The 17391-nt window shown below is 34.9% G+C and overlaps 2 protein-coding genes across 6 annotated transcripts in view; both read right to left on the bottom strand.

The window, feature by feature from the left end:
- Positions 1-17391, bottom strand: part of Nos (Nitric oxide synthase) — a 588325-nt gene that overhangs the window by 98594 nt on the left and 472340 nt on the right. For all 5 annotated transcript variants that reach the window (XM_072542783.1, XM_072542782.1, XM_072542784.1 and 2 more), the window contains one exon: positions 3746-4027. In XM_072542783.1, the coding sequence (XP_072398884.1) occupies positions 3746-4027 (282 nt within the window). The remainder of the gene's footprint in view (positions 1-3745; positions 4028-17391) is intronic.
- Positions 14577-16124, bottom strand: LOC140450247 (uncharacterized). The gene is made up of 2 exons (XM_072543767.1): positions 15193-16124; positions 14577-14991 (listed from the first exon to the last, which is right to left on the bottom strand). The coding sequence occupies exons 1-2, from the start codon at positions 15578-15580 to the stop codon at positions 14762-14764; spliced, it is 618 nt and encodes a 205-aa protein (XP_072399868.1). The 5' UTR covers positions 15581-16124; the 3' UTR covers positions 14577-14761.

Here is a 17391-nt window from a genome sequence, read left to right on the forward strand (position 1 = left end):
TCAAAATAGCATAGCCGTGCTTTGTGCCCTCCAAATAAAATGGCAGGACTCCGGTCTACCTGGCCTTTCGGCATACGACCGTTAGCGACTCCACTGCCCCTACGAGTCCGACACCAAAATAAAGGTGGCGCGATGCATACGCATCGCGGGGCTCCACCTCCCCCGTAGTACCTGTGTTGCAATTACCTCACCTATCCGTTATCCCCTCCCACGGGCGGACAGGTGACGCAGGCAGAGGAATTTCCACCTCGCACGTAGACAGGTCGCCGCTGAGGATCTCTCCTTTACCACTCTTAAATCTCCAGGCGGGTACGTGCCGAGACACCGACACCACCATTGGTGGTGTTAGGCTAAAAGAGGTGTGTACGGGCCCAGCTCGTTCAACCTCGCCTGGTTCTCTTGGAATGAGAGTAGAGTGGTCCCCGAGAGTCTCGTCTCGGATACTAGGAATGTAGACTGGTGATCGTGACGCCTAAACGTCTCAAGTGCATTTCTACAGACCCGACACCTCAAGCGACGGCTCTCCACCTCTCAATTCCTACCTATTAGTCGCCTCTTACGACAGGCAGGGCCTTCTGACCTCGGCCGTATTCTTATCTCCGCGAGCCGAACGGAGCGTCAAAACAGCAAGAGATAAGTCACCAATCGGCAGAAGACGTATCGAACGACCACGCAAAAGATGGAATGACAACATTCCATAGAGGTATTAATCCGCCAATGAACAAGCAGAATTGCTTATAAAGAGGAAGAAGAAAAAAAAGTAGAAAAGAAGAAAGCAAAATGTGGGATCTAGACAATATAGTTACTATAGTGGATATTTTCTTTGGACCTATAATTATTGAGTTTTCTTCAGACGATAGTTAACATTTTGACCTTTTGTGTTGTCGAAATACTTCAGATAATAAGCTTTACATAACCTTCACGTAATTATGAATCAAACACATACAATAACATTTTAGTAAAAATACTTTTTTTAGTACATATAAATTTTAAAAATTCACCTAACAACGTAAACGATGCACCAGTGTATGCAGTGAACGTTCACAATGATTTATATCTCTAACTTGCGGTTTCGATTATCTACTGCTCTTTGCTACCGGTCAGCATTGTCAGCATGTTTTATGTGATACTTTAACAAGTCCCAAATTCTATCAATATTTGACTGTATATTATTTAAATTATTAATATAGAAGTTGATATCTTTATTCACATTCTAGCAAAAGTGTTGATGTTTAAACTCAGCTCTAACTTCTCAGAATTTAGTGCCTAGAATTTTGGTGTTAGATTATAGTTTAATATTAAAGTAGTCCATTTTTTTAATCAATCCTGCCATATTTTACTTTAATTTTAACCATTAAAAATGGTGAGTCATATTTCAAGAAAATGAACCAGCTTTTGCTCAATTTTTACATAATTTTTGCTTGTGTGATATTTGTTCTTTGCATTACCATAAGGCAGAGTTTTATACTGTCGTTAATTTATATTTTATTCTGTTTACCCTTGTCCTACATTGTATATTTTATTTTAAAACAGCTCCTGTGATGACTTAATGCAGAAAACGTTTAGCTAACAATTAAAAAAAAAACTAAAACTAGCTTTAAAAATAAACTTTTACGAGTCCTGACTAACCTATATTTGACTTTCTCTATACTGAATATTGTAGCGTGATTAAATAAAACGAGCGGTTCGAATTTATATACATACATTTATTTATAACTTTACAGTTCGGTACTCTCTTATCGACTAACTCTACTTCTAACACTGTTACCTATATATACTACAGTTACTGTATCGAGAATATTCTGGCGTTGTCCCACCTCTAATTCACCTACGTGACCGGTTATTCTCTCTCGCACTCGATACGCCGCGAACTTTCGAGAGTATTAGAGATGCAATGCAACCGTTACCTGGGCCATGCCAAAAGTATGTTCGTAACACTGCTCCCCTCTTAAATCTGATCGTCCCGATCAGCAACTCCGGTAGGCACAGCATGGCGGAATCTACAGGACTCTCCAGCTCTGCATGAACCCTTTAGAAAGAAATAACAGTCTACTGACTTTGAAGGATACGATCCCATCGGGTTAATGCAACACACAGTAATTCGTACGCCGGTGTCTCGGAAGATCACTTCAAGCATGCTTCTGACAATCTTCCAGTCCAGATTATCTAGTGCATGGCCTAACTTGGGTAAGGCCAAATTCTTGATGTCGTAATTGCACACAATTTTCTTCAAATTAGTTAGAGCACGCCATATATCCTCGTAGCTTGCCCTGTCTGTATAAGACTTCCTGGTCACCATATACAGCAAAGATCGGGAACCATCTTCTAATCTCAGTACTCTTCCAACTTTAGGCTGCTGGTTTTTTAACTCGCCCAAACGACCGAATTTCTTATAAAATACGGATGAGATTCCTTTAGTCATCTCAAGATCTTGGGCAACACAGTGGGCTAGAGAGACGTTATGCGGAACACTAAAAAGATCCTGCTGAACTTCTGTGGTCACGCCGAATCTAGCACTCTTTCTCTCTGCGTAATTTGACATAAATTCATTAAAGCTTGGTCGCCGGTCATCTTTGATCTTATGTTGAAGGGTACGTGCTTCTTCTGTTTCATTTGAACCAGCATATGGTGCAAGACGATTTATGTGAACTACTTTCCGTACGATTTCCTCCAGATGTTTCTCGTTTTGTTCGTCGCTCTCTTCAGAGGTTCGTACTCGATAGCTCCGTGAAACTTGACTAGCTGTTTCATGTTCCAAGGCAATAGCGAGCGCTTCATCTAAAACTTTCGGTCTTGCTAGTCGTAAAGCTTTCTGTAGTTCAATGTCTCTTAACCCATTGACGAAGGCATCTACAGCGATTTCTTCCAAAACGTTGTCTGGTGCCTCTGGATAGGCCAACAGCGCTATACGAGCAATATTTGCTTCAAATTCTTGCAAACTCTCACTTGCTCGTTGGATTCTACTTCTTATTTGTACTTTGTAGACTGGTTGTAGATGGGCATCTCCGTAACGTTTATCTAGTCGAGTGAACAAGGTCTGGTAACATTTTTCTTGACCCTTAGGAATTGATCTTAGGATATCCGCAGCATCACCTCGTAAAGCAGCAGTCAAGGAAACAGCTTTTTCTTCATCGCGTTCTTCCAGTTGCTCACGCAACTGTTTTACTGAGAGTTGTACTAGCAGCATCTTTGGTCAGGCACGCGTACTTTTTAAAATGTTCAAAAGTCTTTTTCAAAAGTCACTGCTGAATTTATTTTTAAACAAATCAATTATCCTCACACCGTGACACCAATGTAGCGTGATTAAATAAAACGAGCGGTTCGAATTTATATACATACATTTATTTATAACTTTACAGTTCGGTACTCTCTTATCGACTAACTCTACTTCTAACACTGTTACCTATATATACTACAGTTACTGTATCGAGAATATTCTGGCGTTGTCCCACCTCTAATTCACCTACGTGACCGGTTATTCTCTCTCGCACTCGATACGCCGCGAACTTTCGAGAGTATTAGAGATGCAATGCAACCGTTACCTGGGCCATGCCAAAAGTATGTTCGTAACAATATGTTTTAACATCTAATCCTAATGGAGTTAGAGTTAAATTGGTAACAACCGTTCATTTAGTCATGGATATCAAACTTTTTTCAACAGTAAATACATGATAATTATAAAGATACAGGATGTTAAATTTAAAACTGCATCTCCATATAAGATTATCTCTGCATAAATACTTACTCGGGATGTACTAAAGGAACTTCAATTACATATTCTTTGGGAATATCGAAAAAATCTGGATCGTGTCCATTCGCGGACAACACAAGTGGCAGTATATCCCAGCGACTCCCTTTGCTCTTCCAACCCAACTGCAAGCAAATGTCAGTGAACTCGACGCTAATGGGATCACCTATGACAGAACCATCAGCTTGGCGGTATCCAGCATAGGCGATGAGCTGTGGATTCCAAACACGGAAATCGTGCTTTCCGTCTGTTCTTTGTGGGAAAATAGTAATGGCTGATCTGTAACAAACATATTTTTAATTATTAATAACGGCACGGTTTCAATCAAAATACTCGTAAAACCAAAATAATAATAATAATAGTCTCCCGTTTTATACCGCTTCGCGGCTTTGGGAGTATAGCAGGGTAATCTGCCATATCTAGGGCCTACGGTATACAAGGAAGGTAACATGGCCAGTGCTACGCTTCAACCGCATATTATTACCCCTGGTTTTACCCAAGGTACTAATTTTTATCAAGGCTGAGTCGACCTGGGGCCTATAGACATTTTTAAAAACGTCTAGTTGTTCTTGCCGGCGGTAGGATTCGAACTCAGAACCACCGGCTTGCGAGGCAAGCATCCTACCGCTTGCGCTACGCAGGCCCCTAGCAAAGCGCAAGCGGTAATAAAAGGTAAGCGTAAGAACCATAATAAAATACTTATATTCAATAACTAATTGCATTAAAAAGAAAGTATGTATTAAAAACAGTTATTAAATTAGGAATAGACCCTTTGGCACGAAAAAAATATAAAGAGTTATGGCATTTAACTTTAAATACATGGTATTCATTAAATATAATATATGTCTGTATAAAAGACTAGGACGAAGTCACACTGTTTGTCCGGTAGGGTAACTACGTCACCTAGGAGACAAATCTGAACTACCAACATCTGTCATTTGAGAACGATTTCCGAAGTGGAAATTGAAACGTCAATAAACTTACCTTAATCTTTAACTGTGGCTTATTCCCATTTAAAAAGTAATTACTTTATTATTTTAAAAATTTAATTTTTAATTCTTTTGAAAGTTTGTTGACCCTAAAATATTGGCTGTAAATTTGATGATCGGTAAAAAATATAATACAGAACTCGAGTTTTCCCAACAAATGAATTGCCCAACTAGAGTTACGGTGGTTTTTGTACGTAGATCAATTTCATAAGACCACTTTTCGCAAAAGTTCAGCGCTCAAATCCACTCTGGTCTAATTGCCTTTCAGCACTTGGGTTGTGTTGAACAATCTAATGTTCCATGTGGTAACTTTCATCTGTGTTTTGGATTTGTTTTGGATTTGATACATTAACGTAGCTGAAAGAATATAAAAAAATTGGTCATTGTAAAATAGAATTTTACAATGACCTTACTAATATTGTCAAAAGGATTCGGAAAAACGAAATAACACTAATAATGGGAGACTTTAATGCCAAAGTTGGCAAAGGACAAAGTGGAAATTTAGTGGGATCCTTTGGTCTAGGGGAACGTAATGAACGCGGAGACCGTTTGATTGAATTTGCAACTGAAGAACAGCTCGTAGTGACAAACACCTTTTATGATCTTCCTCCAAGACGACTATATACGTGGAAATCTCCCCAGGATACTCCAGATCACACAGTACGAAATCAAATAGACTATATTCTTATTTACAAACGATTTAGAAACTCTATAACATCTGTTAAAGCGTACCCGGAATCCGACATAAATTCGGACCACAATCCACTTATCGCCAAAATGAAACTTAGTTTAAAGAAAGTTCAAAGACCAAAAATTATGAAGTACGATATTAACCAACTGAAAAATAAAACAGTAAAGGAAAAGGTACAAAAACGCCTAAAAGAAAAAACGTGGGCTCGTACAGAAAAACCATGGGCCCATACAGAAACAGATAACGCAGATGTAGAACTAGAAAATTTGCACAAAGTAAGTCAAAAAATAACAGAGAAATACTTAAAACCTGAAAGGACAAATAAAAAGGAATGGATGACGGAGGAGATTCTATGTATGATGGAAGACAGAAGAAACGCTAAAGATAATAAGAATTACTACAACAACATAAATAACGAAATAAAAAGGGCTATTAAAATAGCAAAAGAAAATTGGTTTAGCTCGAAGTGTACAGAGATAGAGTCATTACAACAAAAACATGATTCATTTAACCTCCATAAAAAGATTAAAACAGCGGCAGGCTTATATAAACACAAGAACACTGGATTCCTGACAGATAATCAGGGAAACATAGTACTGGAAATAGAGCATAAAAGAGATATTTGGATTAAATACGTAGAAAAAACTTTTGAAGATATACGAAGTAACACTGGTATTACAACAAACACCAATTGCGAATCTGGACCACCATTTACAGTCGAAGAAGTAAAATATGCCATCAAAAGCACCAAAGATGGTAAAGCAGTAGGCCCTGATAATTTTTACTCAGAATTCTTAAAACTTATGGACTATGGTGGCATAAAATGGTTGACAAATATATTTAACAGTATATATGATACGGGCGTGGTTCTCCAAGAGTGGTTAGTGTCAACTTTTATAAATCTTCCAAAAAACCCAATGCGAGAAAGTGCGAAGACTATAGAACTATAAGCCTTATGAGCCATTTACTTAAAACATTTCTAAAGGTCATTCACAAAAGAATATATACAAAATGTGAGGAACAACTAACAAGAACACAATTCGGATTTCGTGATGCTCTGGGAACACGGGAGGCCCTTTTTGCTGTACAGGTGCTATTTCAGAGATGCAGGGAAGTGAACTGTGACATATACGTATGCTTTATAGATTACCAGAAGGCATTTGACAGAGTAAAACATGACAAATTAATGACTCTAATGCAAGAAATTGGAATTGACAACAAAGATCTTAGAATTATCAGAAACATTTACTACAATCAAATGGAAAAAATCAAAACAGAAGACCAGTTAACTGATAAAATTGCAATAGAACGTGGAGTACGGCAGGGCTGTATTTTGTCTCCATTGTTGTTCAACATTTATTCTGAATAGGTATTTAAGGAAGTTTTAGACGGTTGTGCGAAAGGAATACTAATAAACGGTGAATGGTTGAATAACATTAGATATGCAGATGACACTATAGTTTTTGCCGATAATCTGAATGACTTACAGATATTAACAAATCGCATAACAGAAGTCAGCAACAGATACGGACTAGCTCTTAACATAAAGAAAACCAAATTTATGACAATTAGTAAAAAACCAATACTAAACGCTCAACTTACAATCAACCAACAGAATATCGAAAGAGTCGAGCAATATACATATCTAGGCACCAATTTAAATAGCCAATGAGACCACTCAACAGAAATTAAACAGCGAATAATGAAAGCAAAAGCAGCATTTCAAAACTAAAAAGTTGGAATATCTAAGACATGTAATGAGAAATCCAGAACGTTACGGCCTTCTCCAACTGATTCTCCAAGGGAAAGTAAATGGTAAGAGAGGACCGGGAAGAAGACGCATATCCTCGCTTCAAAATTTACGAAAGTGGTATAAAACGATTGCTACTGAACTGTTCCGCGCTGCAATAAATAAAGTAAAGATAGCCGTGATGATCGCCAACATCCGGAACGGATAGGCACTTTAAGAAGAAGAACGTAGCTGAAGCCCAACACCACATGGCGATCCTACTATGCCAAAATCAGACTGCCCGTACTTAGAAATTCAACAAAAAGATTAAGCGGTCAACAGTTTATTGTATGGAGGTAAACATTTTAAGCTTTTGTGACCATTCTGTAATTAAGGCGTTCCATACTTAAAACTCAGTATTTATCAAGAAAAGTAAACTGCTACTAGAAAAGAGTTTCATAACAATAAAATCCCTATTTTTTCTAAATGTAAGCATTTCATTTAAAATGATTTATGCAGCATTCTTTTTAAGAAATATTATTTTCCACAAGACTTAAATCATCATAAATGTTGTGTTGTGTTATTTCCGCAAATATATAAAACAATTTCAGCATTCTTAACGTTTTCAAGTGAAACTGGATCTTACACAACATCACGAACTTCTGTCTTAGCAAAAATAAATGTTTTTTCACACTGCGTAAAAATAAATGGAACTATGGTAAGGATCTTTCTAAATTTCTGTAGGAAGGTGTGTTCGAGATTGCTTGCGGTTGGGATTTATTCCGCGTGTTATTTATACCCTCTTAAAATATTGGAGATTTTCTTATTTCGGCAACTCCCTCTCGTCTCATCGCTTACGTACTTATTGTTTGATTTGTTGGTTGTTTAGTTCCAATCCTTTAAACCAGTTTGGGAGCTGTCTTATTCACGTCTCGAGAAGTTTTTCTTCTATGGTCGTCGAAAAAGTTTTTTGAGTAGTTGTATATAAATACATAATCATTAGACTTCGGCAAATATGCAAATAAAAATGTAGAAAATATGCGCATAAATATGCACGTGTTTACCCGAAAATATGCAAATATTTTACAAAATATGCATACAAATAAATAAAAAAATCGTAAAATAGTAACAATTTTATTTAAAAAAAAAGTGTACATAACTAAATATTTCCTACTATTCATTAAGATTTACATTTATTTTAAGTAACTACATCATTTTTAAGTATGAATAAACTTATTTAGAATTATGGTAACAATAAATGACCAAGTGGTGTTCAAAATTTTCTAACAAAAACTTGTGGCTTCTGTCTGAGTACATATATTTATATATGGAAAAACTTCGTTCAACATCAACTGATGTAACGGGAGCATTTTTCAAACTAACCAAAACATTTGGTTCTAAATTAATTGTTTCCGAAATATTTCCAGCTAGAACACTGACTACTTCAGAAAGAATATGGTAACCTTTATTTTTTTCCATAGTAGCTTCAAATTTTTTTAAAATATCTTTTCCAATATTACCTCTAACGTTCCGACAACATGACGCAAATTCTTTTATTAATGCTGTACTTTCGAACAATGACAGTTTTGGTGATTCTAACTGAGTAATTGTTTTTTGAACAAAACTAAAATTTGATTTTATAAATGAAAGTTCTTGTTGAAGCAAGTTACTCTGAAAAGTTTGTTTAGAATCCAAAAGAGATTGGGAACTTTCATCTGTTAACGTATCAATTATGTTCTTTATTTTAACAAAATGATCTGCATAAAAATTAGCTGCTTCTAACCATGTTCCCCATCGCGTTAAAATAGGTTGTGGTGGAAGAGGAATGTTAGGTAGCATTTCTTTATAAAGTTGAATTCTTATAGGAGATTTAAGAAATACTTTTTTGACACTGGATATCATGGTATTTACAAGAGGAAACTTTTTTCGTATTTCCTCTGCAACTCTGTTTAATCCATGCGCTACACAAGTAACATGTATTAAATCTGGGAAAAATATTTTTAAATTTTGTCCTGCTTTCACCATATAAGGAGCAGCATCCGATAAAATAAGCAGTAATTTATTAGAACGAATAGTTGTCGGAAGAAAAAAAGTTGCTAATGTTTCTTGTATAAAACGCGAAATTGTTAAAGCATTTGTTTTCTTAAGTTGCTGGCATGAAATAAGATGAGATTTTGGTAAGGTATCTTCTTTAAGAACACCAATCAATAAATGAGCAATATACTTTCCTGAGGAATCAGTGGTTTCGTCTACAGATATGTAAAAATAATTATCTGCAATTTCTTCCTTAATATTAATTAACACCGACGCGTATAGCCCGTTCACATTATTTCTTCTTAGAGACCGATCACTTGGAACATTAAGTTTGCAATATTTTTTTAGAAACAAACTAAAATTTACATTTGCTAATTTTGAAAGCGGTATGTTTGCAGACACTAATGCGCGACACAAGTCTTCATTAAAAGTTTCTTGCTCATCTAATTTTTTTGAAGTAGATTGGAAACATTTAGCCATTGAAGTTTGATGTTTTCCTCCTATTTTTCCTTTTTTTGCAATGTGTGAAGCAGTTCTCACATGTTGGTCTATCTGAAATTTCTTCTCACATGCTATCTATAAATAAAAATAAAAACCTTTATTTTAACCCAACCTTTAAAATATAAAAATATACAAGGTGTTTTTGGTTAATCAAATAACTGGTTTGGAAAAAAAAAACACTCGCTAAGTGTTTTAAATGCAGTATTAATCCACAAATTAGTTTTTGTTACTAACCATTAGTACATCATATAACTTATTTTAAAATTCAACAAAAGTTTTTTTTTTGTTAATTCAATTACAATAAAAATAATTGTGTTTTAGAATAGCTGACTTCATAAAAAAAAGTAAAGGTGAAAAATTTTTCTAAATACACACCATTGTATTGTACCATGGACAATTTTTTCTCACTAAAGGAAGCTATTTTTCATTTAAAAACAACCTACGAGTACTAAATTTCAAGTAAATACGTTTATTGGTTTTAAAGTTATTGTTGTTATTAACTAAAAGAATTTAATTTTTTTTAATTTTAACACCCTGTATCTCGAAAAGTAAATAAGTTTGACCCCTCATTAACTATATCGTTTTGTTCAATTTTTCGAGAAGTATCTACAGTCAAACGTTGTAAGTGTCATTTGGAAACACCCTGTATGTATGAAATATTAGATATTTAATAGAAAATATTAGATACTTACAATTTTGCCACAGACTGAACAGTAGATTTTTCCCATATCCATAGACAGCTCTTTATAAGGTTTAATCCAAGTTGAAGCACTGGTTGTTTTAGGCATTATAAAATCACAATCTTCCTTTTTGTTACGCACAACGAGTGTTTACGCTTTGAATATCAAAACAAAAATGATTTACAAATCTGAGCATCAAATTATAAAGGTTTAGGTACCTAATTCAATAAACTGGGAGATTTTGGAAAATCCCTAAATTAGGAACAAAACTATTAGCCGTTTACCTGCTGTTAAGATACAATAAATTGTAGATAGATTTGGGGATTAGATCATAAAATGCAAATGAGCGAACCCTTAGCGATTATCCAATAACTGAATGCCTCAGTGACCGAGACTTTCTAAGAATGTTGAGGGCTACTTAAATTGATCTTCTTTGAAATTGTAAATGTTTTGTACTTGTAGAGATTACGTACTTAGATCATTTCTTGATTAAAATGACTACAAAATTTTATACAAGAATTGAAATAAATTGGTATGTTTAAAAATTTTCAAATACAGTATAAAAATCTGAACTTTTATGCACTTTATGCAAACTTTTATACAAATATGCCAAAATATGAAATATTTGCATAAAATATGCACAATATGCAAAATATGCAATATGCATATTTGCCGAAGTCTAATAATCATACAAAAAATTTAAAAAATTCGCGTTTAAAAAGATTTATTACTATCTTATGCACTACGCCGACTAAATCACAATAATATCAGATTGTGAAATTTATAGTAATCTATTCTTCAGAAGCAAAACGGTTTGTTAGTGTGGGTATGTAAATTCGTAAAACAGTAGCAAGTTATCACGATTTTAACATTGTCAAAAAGACCTAAATTTTCGGATTATAATATATTGGTTTAGTATTTAATATTGATGGTACATCAGCGTATGTTTTTATGTTTAAAATGTTTATGTTTTAACTAGTGATTTGGCCCGGCACCATGCGACGGGAGATCCAATCAACTGCCATCTACAGTTACGCCACTTTTATCTGGCTTCCTCTTATTTGCGGTTGGGACGACAACAAAATGATATTTTAGTCCGTTGTATAACTTTCATAGACAACTGAAAGAAGGTGATATAAAAAACAAAATGCAACAGAAAATATACGAAAACTTTAATAAATTAGATACTTATACACACCTACGAGATAAACCAACAATGGGAAACATAAAAAAGCTGCCTCCCGGTTCGATGCAAAGAGATATTAAAAAAACCGATAAGAATAAGAGACAACTGGATGAGCAACGAAATACTTGGCAGGATGGACCAAAGAAGATAAGTCCAGAATAAAGGCAGTCACACTTACAAAGTCATTAACAATGAAATCAGAAAAATGATTCTTCTTCTTTTTCTTCTTCTTCTTCGTCTAGCCATTTACGTCCACATCTGAACATAAGCCTCTTCAAGTCTTCCTTTCCATTGTTTTTTATTGTACGCTACTTGTAGCCAATTTTTCCCGGCAGTCCTTTTCAGATCATCTGTCCATCTCATAGGAGGTCTGCCTCTGGGTCTTTTGTGTTGGTATGGTCTCCAGGTTAAAATTGATCTGTGCCATTTGTTTAGATCGCTCCTAGCTACATGTCCAGCGTATTCCCATTTCAACTTTAATGATTTTTGCATCACATCGGTGACTTTGGTTTTCTGTCTTATCCATGTGTTTGTTTTCTTGTCCTTAAGTGATATACCTAGCATTGCTCTTTCCATCGCGTGTTGAGTGAAGTATATTCATATTCTTTTTTGTGATTGTCCATGTGTCGCCCAAGCTAACTTTCTTCTTCTTTTTATTTCTTCAGTTTGAATTTCCCTATTTAGTATTATTTTTTGTCCTAAGTATATATATTCTTCAACTTTTTCTATAACTTTATCGTTTATTATTGTCACGGTGTCTTTGAAGTGCATGACTTTTGTTTTGTTTAAATTCATGTTCAGTCCTATTTTAGAAGATTCGGTATGTAGTTCTAAAAGCATGGTTTGCATTTCTTGTAGGTCAGTAGCTATCAGGATTATGTCATCTGCAAATCGTTGCAAACCATTGATGTTTATTCCCTTATATTTCCAATTTAGGTTTTTAAAAACGTCCTCCAAAACTAAGGTGAACAGTTTGGGTGATAAAGTATCTCCCTGTTTGACTCCCCTGTTTAATGGTACAGGGTTCGTGTGTTCATTTTCATTTAGGTAGTATGTAGCTGTAGCTTGGTTCATAGTTTCTTTTATTAAGTTAATATATCTGCTGTCTATTCTACAATTTTGCATTGCGTTTATTACGGCCGTGTGTTCTATGGTATCGAAAGCTTTTTCGTAGTCTACAAATGCTAGGAAAACTGGAAACTTGTATTCGTTACATTTTTCTATTAATATTTTTGTGGTTAACAGGTGATTGGAAGTTGAATAGCCTTTTCTAAAACCTGCCTGTTCATATGGTTGGTATTCGTCTAATTTCCTTGTTAGTCGAGTAGTTATGACTTTGGTAAGTATTTTAAACAGGTGTCACAGTAGGCTGATGGGTCTGTAGTTTTCCAATTTTCGACTATCACCTTTCTTGTGTAATAAGATTACTTTAGAGTTGTTCCAGCTCTTAGGGACTTTGTCCTGATGTAAACAACTGTCCACAAGCTTAGTTACAATTGAAGGGGTGGCTGCAATAACCAGGTAGCTCCGTATTTTAAAATTTGTAGGAAATCGAAAAAAACCTCCCAAAAATTCAAAATTAGTTTATTTTTTATTATTTTTTTTCCTGTGGTGAAAGCATGTAAAGAAAAAGTTTTTACGTAGTTTTTGTAAATATTGTAAATATCATATTTTAATAAAATAAAAAAAAATTGGAGCTGCTTTGCCAAAAATATACAAAAAAAATAGTTTTAGGTTTATTTATATGTTATTTGGATACAAAAAGTAAAGAAACTAAATAAAATGTCCTTATTACATTAATATCAAAATACAAACTAATCAGTGGAATATGAAAACATAAAAAACAGGTAATATTCTTCTTAGGTTACTAGTGTTCATCTTCAGTTTCGGAAGTTTGGCATTCTTCTGGCTCTACAGGAACAAGTTGTTGGTAGTACCACATTTCAGCCTCGCCAACATACTGTCTGGCCAATTCCATGACATTTAATAGCTTATCCCTTTTCAAAGGCAACGGTGCATTATAAACCTTATTGTGTACTTATGGAAAAATCGGTACACAAGATTTCTTTAAAAGAACGAAATCCTCAGTCACAAAACCATTCGCTGACTCTGAGCACGTAACAGTCTCTCTATGTGTATCACTAAATTCGTCAACTTTATATTTCGATATGGTAAATTTTGCACCAAAACTATTTTTAATATTGCTTTTCTTAAAAAATGGCTCAAGAACTTCTTTATGGTTTAGAATCATATCTTGTTTAACAGTTTTCACAATAAACTTCTTACTGGTATTTGCTATCATGCGACTCCATTCCTCTGGCAGATAAACTCTTTCTTTCTTTCTTTTTTCTTTTTCCACCAGAGCAAACGACCTGTCGCAGGGCAAAAAACTATGCCCAGGTTCGGGATAACGATGTCTTATTCTCTTGAATCTTCCATGCAATAGAAGAGATTGCCAAAAGTGAACAAGAACGGAGTTCTTGTTCTGCGCAGCGCAGTTGTCACTATAAACGTAAAGGGTTGTTACCTGAGGATCAATGTAGTTATTAATAAAATCGTGTAAGCAACTTATCACTTCATTTGGAGATTTCCGACCCGTTATTTCATCGAAAACATAAAAGTAACTCTTCGAAACGCTGCCCTTATGGATACAAAATGGATAAAACCACAACTGGCGCTTGTAGAACACGTCACCAGAAGGAACATGTGGCAGGGGCATGTTTTGTTCAAAATCAAATGACATGACTTCAACTCTGGGATCTTCCTTAGCCAAAGCAGTTTTCTCTGTTAAATCTTTAAAGAAAGTATCAGCTTTAGTCAGGTGCACTTTTTTTTCCACCTTCAATGTGTTTTGAGTTTCATCATCTTTGGCACATTTTATTTTATTGTCAAGGATGTCGCAAGTTTTGCAAGTATCTGTTCTAGGGTGGCCAAAGGTTAAATTAAAATTTTCCACAAATACACGCCGATAATATGTGTATGAAACTTTTGGCTTAAACTCTGGCGTGTCTAATAGATTATGCTGTTCTGGTTCATATTTTTTTAAATACAATCTGTGCATAAGCCTTAAATTCAGTTCGGATGAAAGATATCTTCTGTTTAGGTTATCATTTCTGCTATAATGGCTTTTTCTTCTTGGAAAGCTATTTATATGATCCTCAATGGACTTGATAATTTGATCTGGGATTTTATTTGGTCTAGTTTCATGGCGCCCTCGCATGTCTTTCGGACCTACTATCTGTGAAGCCATATGAGTCGCTATTCTCTCCACCCTGCTTTTCGTTATTGCGTGAATGTTCATAAATGCCGTTTAACACACTTTTTTTCTCAAATATGCCTCTCTTTATTTTATATAAAAACGTTTGGCCTCTTGGAACTCCACCACCTCCTTTCGGTCGCCTTCTGTCAACGTTTCTCGTCTGTATTAAACCACCTGAAAAAAAGAACAGAAAATCAATATTTCGTAAAAATCATTATTTGCCGTCCGTACCAACAGGTATGGAAGGCTATTGGAATCGTAATTTATTTGTTTAAATATCAAATAAACCTCGGAACCGAAATCTGCATACCCAAGAACCTATGAAACGATATATAACTAATACGTGCTTTCAGGCGCCAATAATTTTATCCTTACCTAAATAGATATCTTGTTGCTCTTTATCACCTATTTCATAAAAAGACGTGAAAATTTTATCAAGAGTTTCTTCGCTTATGCCTTCAAAACATTTGAACCGGCACTGGCATGGACCTCCTCTACTTCGTCTTTCCACTATGTTTCCTTTAACATTAATGTACTCTTCACCTTTAGATCTTCTTAATTTTCTCTGGTTTCGCTTCCACATATTCGGCTCCCTGCTCCTCTTTTTCGATTTTTTATTTTCAACCAGTCCAGACGTAGTGGCAACATTGCTTGCAGCAACTTCGTTTACAGCATTCTCCTCACTTGATTCGGAATCAGGAATGAAATCCGATGACGAATCTTGAAACGGTTCACTTTCACTTGAACTGAGTTCACTTGCCATTTCAAATATAAATAATACTAAATTTTATTCACTACGAATCGTAAGAAAAGTGTGTATCTATGTATAACAACACGTCGATCTGAACTAAACTAAAACACAACGAGCACCTGCGCTTGCCCGACTAAACGAGTAAGTAACTAGTTCACGGCGGCGCATGGGAAAATGAACAGGACCGTATTACAAACTGTTTAGAAATAGAATAATATTAAAATTATTGTATTATTACATAAAATTCAATAGAAACTAAACAAATACATGAAGGAATCAAACTTATTTTTTATATTCCATGCATATTTTTATATCTTTTCTATTATATTATTTTGTCAACAGTTAAGTGCAAGAACCAGGCAGCTCCAGGAGCTGCCCGGTTCTTGCTACAAACCGAAAGCAAGGTAGCTCCAAATATCGTTGCCAGTTATGTGCCGTTATTAAGAGATACCCGTTTGTTGCAGGGAACGATCGGCCGATTTTTGTTAAGTGTAAGTCACTGAAAATCTCATTTTCGTAAAAAAGTGGAGCTGCCTGGTTATTGCAGCCACCCCTTCAATTGCAATTAGTTCCTTACCTCCTTCTAATATCATATCTGTGGTAATACTATCTTCTCCTGCAGCTTTATTTCTCTTCATGTTTTCCAATGCTGTAGTTACCTCTGAAATTGTTACTTTTGGCATTATTTCTGATCCAACATTTTTTATTAATTTCCGTGCTGGTCTCATCTCATCATCTTGTTGATGTGTTCTGTAAAGTTTTGTGTAAAATTCTTCTATTCGTGTTAGTATGTTTTCTCTAGTTGTGATTTCATTTTCGTCTTTTCCCATTAATGATATCATCTAACGTCGGCCTAGTGTCGGTCTGAGGCATTTCATACTCTTATTTTTTTCAATAGTTGTTGTTATTAATTTTTCGTTTTCTTTTCTTTTTTGTTGTCTGATTCCTTTTCTAATCTGCCTATTAAGTTCTCTATATTCGTCGGTTCCCCTTTTGTTAGATTTATTTAAGATCTTCCTTCTTTTTAATTGTTGTAATATTTCTTTGTTTAATTCATTGTATGTTGTTTTTGGTTTTTTCAGTTGCAGAAGGCTTTTATTCACTGTTTGGGTAATAAGGTTATTTAAATCAGGTTAGAAAAATGATAACAGAGGCAAAACAAAGCTACTATGAGGAAAAATGTAAATAGATAAAAGATCTTTAGAACAAATACGACCAATTCAACCCACATAAAAAGATTAAAGAAATGGCAGGGCTGCAAAAAAGAAACCACAACACAACTCTTTTAGATAAAAATGGAAATACTATGATAACGACTGACGAAAAACTAAAACGATAGTAAGAATATATAGAAGAGCTCTTCGACGACGAAAGAAGAAACCTACAAGACATATCTGTCGAGGACAGAGAAACAAGTATAGAACTTACAAAGAAAGAAATATTGTATGCACTAAAGAACACTAGAAACCGAAAAAGCCCGGGGCCAGATCAACTGCCTATTGATATCCTAAAAATAATAGAAAATGAGTACATGTATGTCCTCTTAAAGCTCTTCAATGAAATTTATCAGTCGGGTAACGTACCCAATGAATGGTTGACCTTAACATTTACTTGTCTCCCAAAAAAGAAAAATGCTAGAAAATGCACCGACCACCGCACCATAAGCCTGATGTCTCATACACTTAAAATGTTTTTAAAAAAATCATCCATAAATGCATTTACCAAATACTTGATATGGATATTGAAGAAAACCAATTTTTATTCATCATCAAATTTGCAGCCAATATTTTAGGATGAACAAAATCGATTTTCTGCGACAAATA

The sequence above is a fragment of the Diabrotica undecimpunctata genome, chromosome 9 (genome assembly GCF_040954645.1).
Source record: "Diabrotica undecimpunctata isolate CICGRU chromosome 9, icDiaUnde3, whole genome shotgun sequence".
In the NCBI taxonomy this organism is placed as follows: domain Eukaryota; kingdom Metazoa; phylum Arthropoda; class Insecta; order Coleoptera; family Chrysomelidae; genus Diabrotica; species Diabrotica undecimpunctata.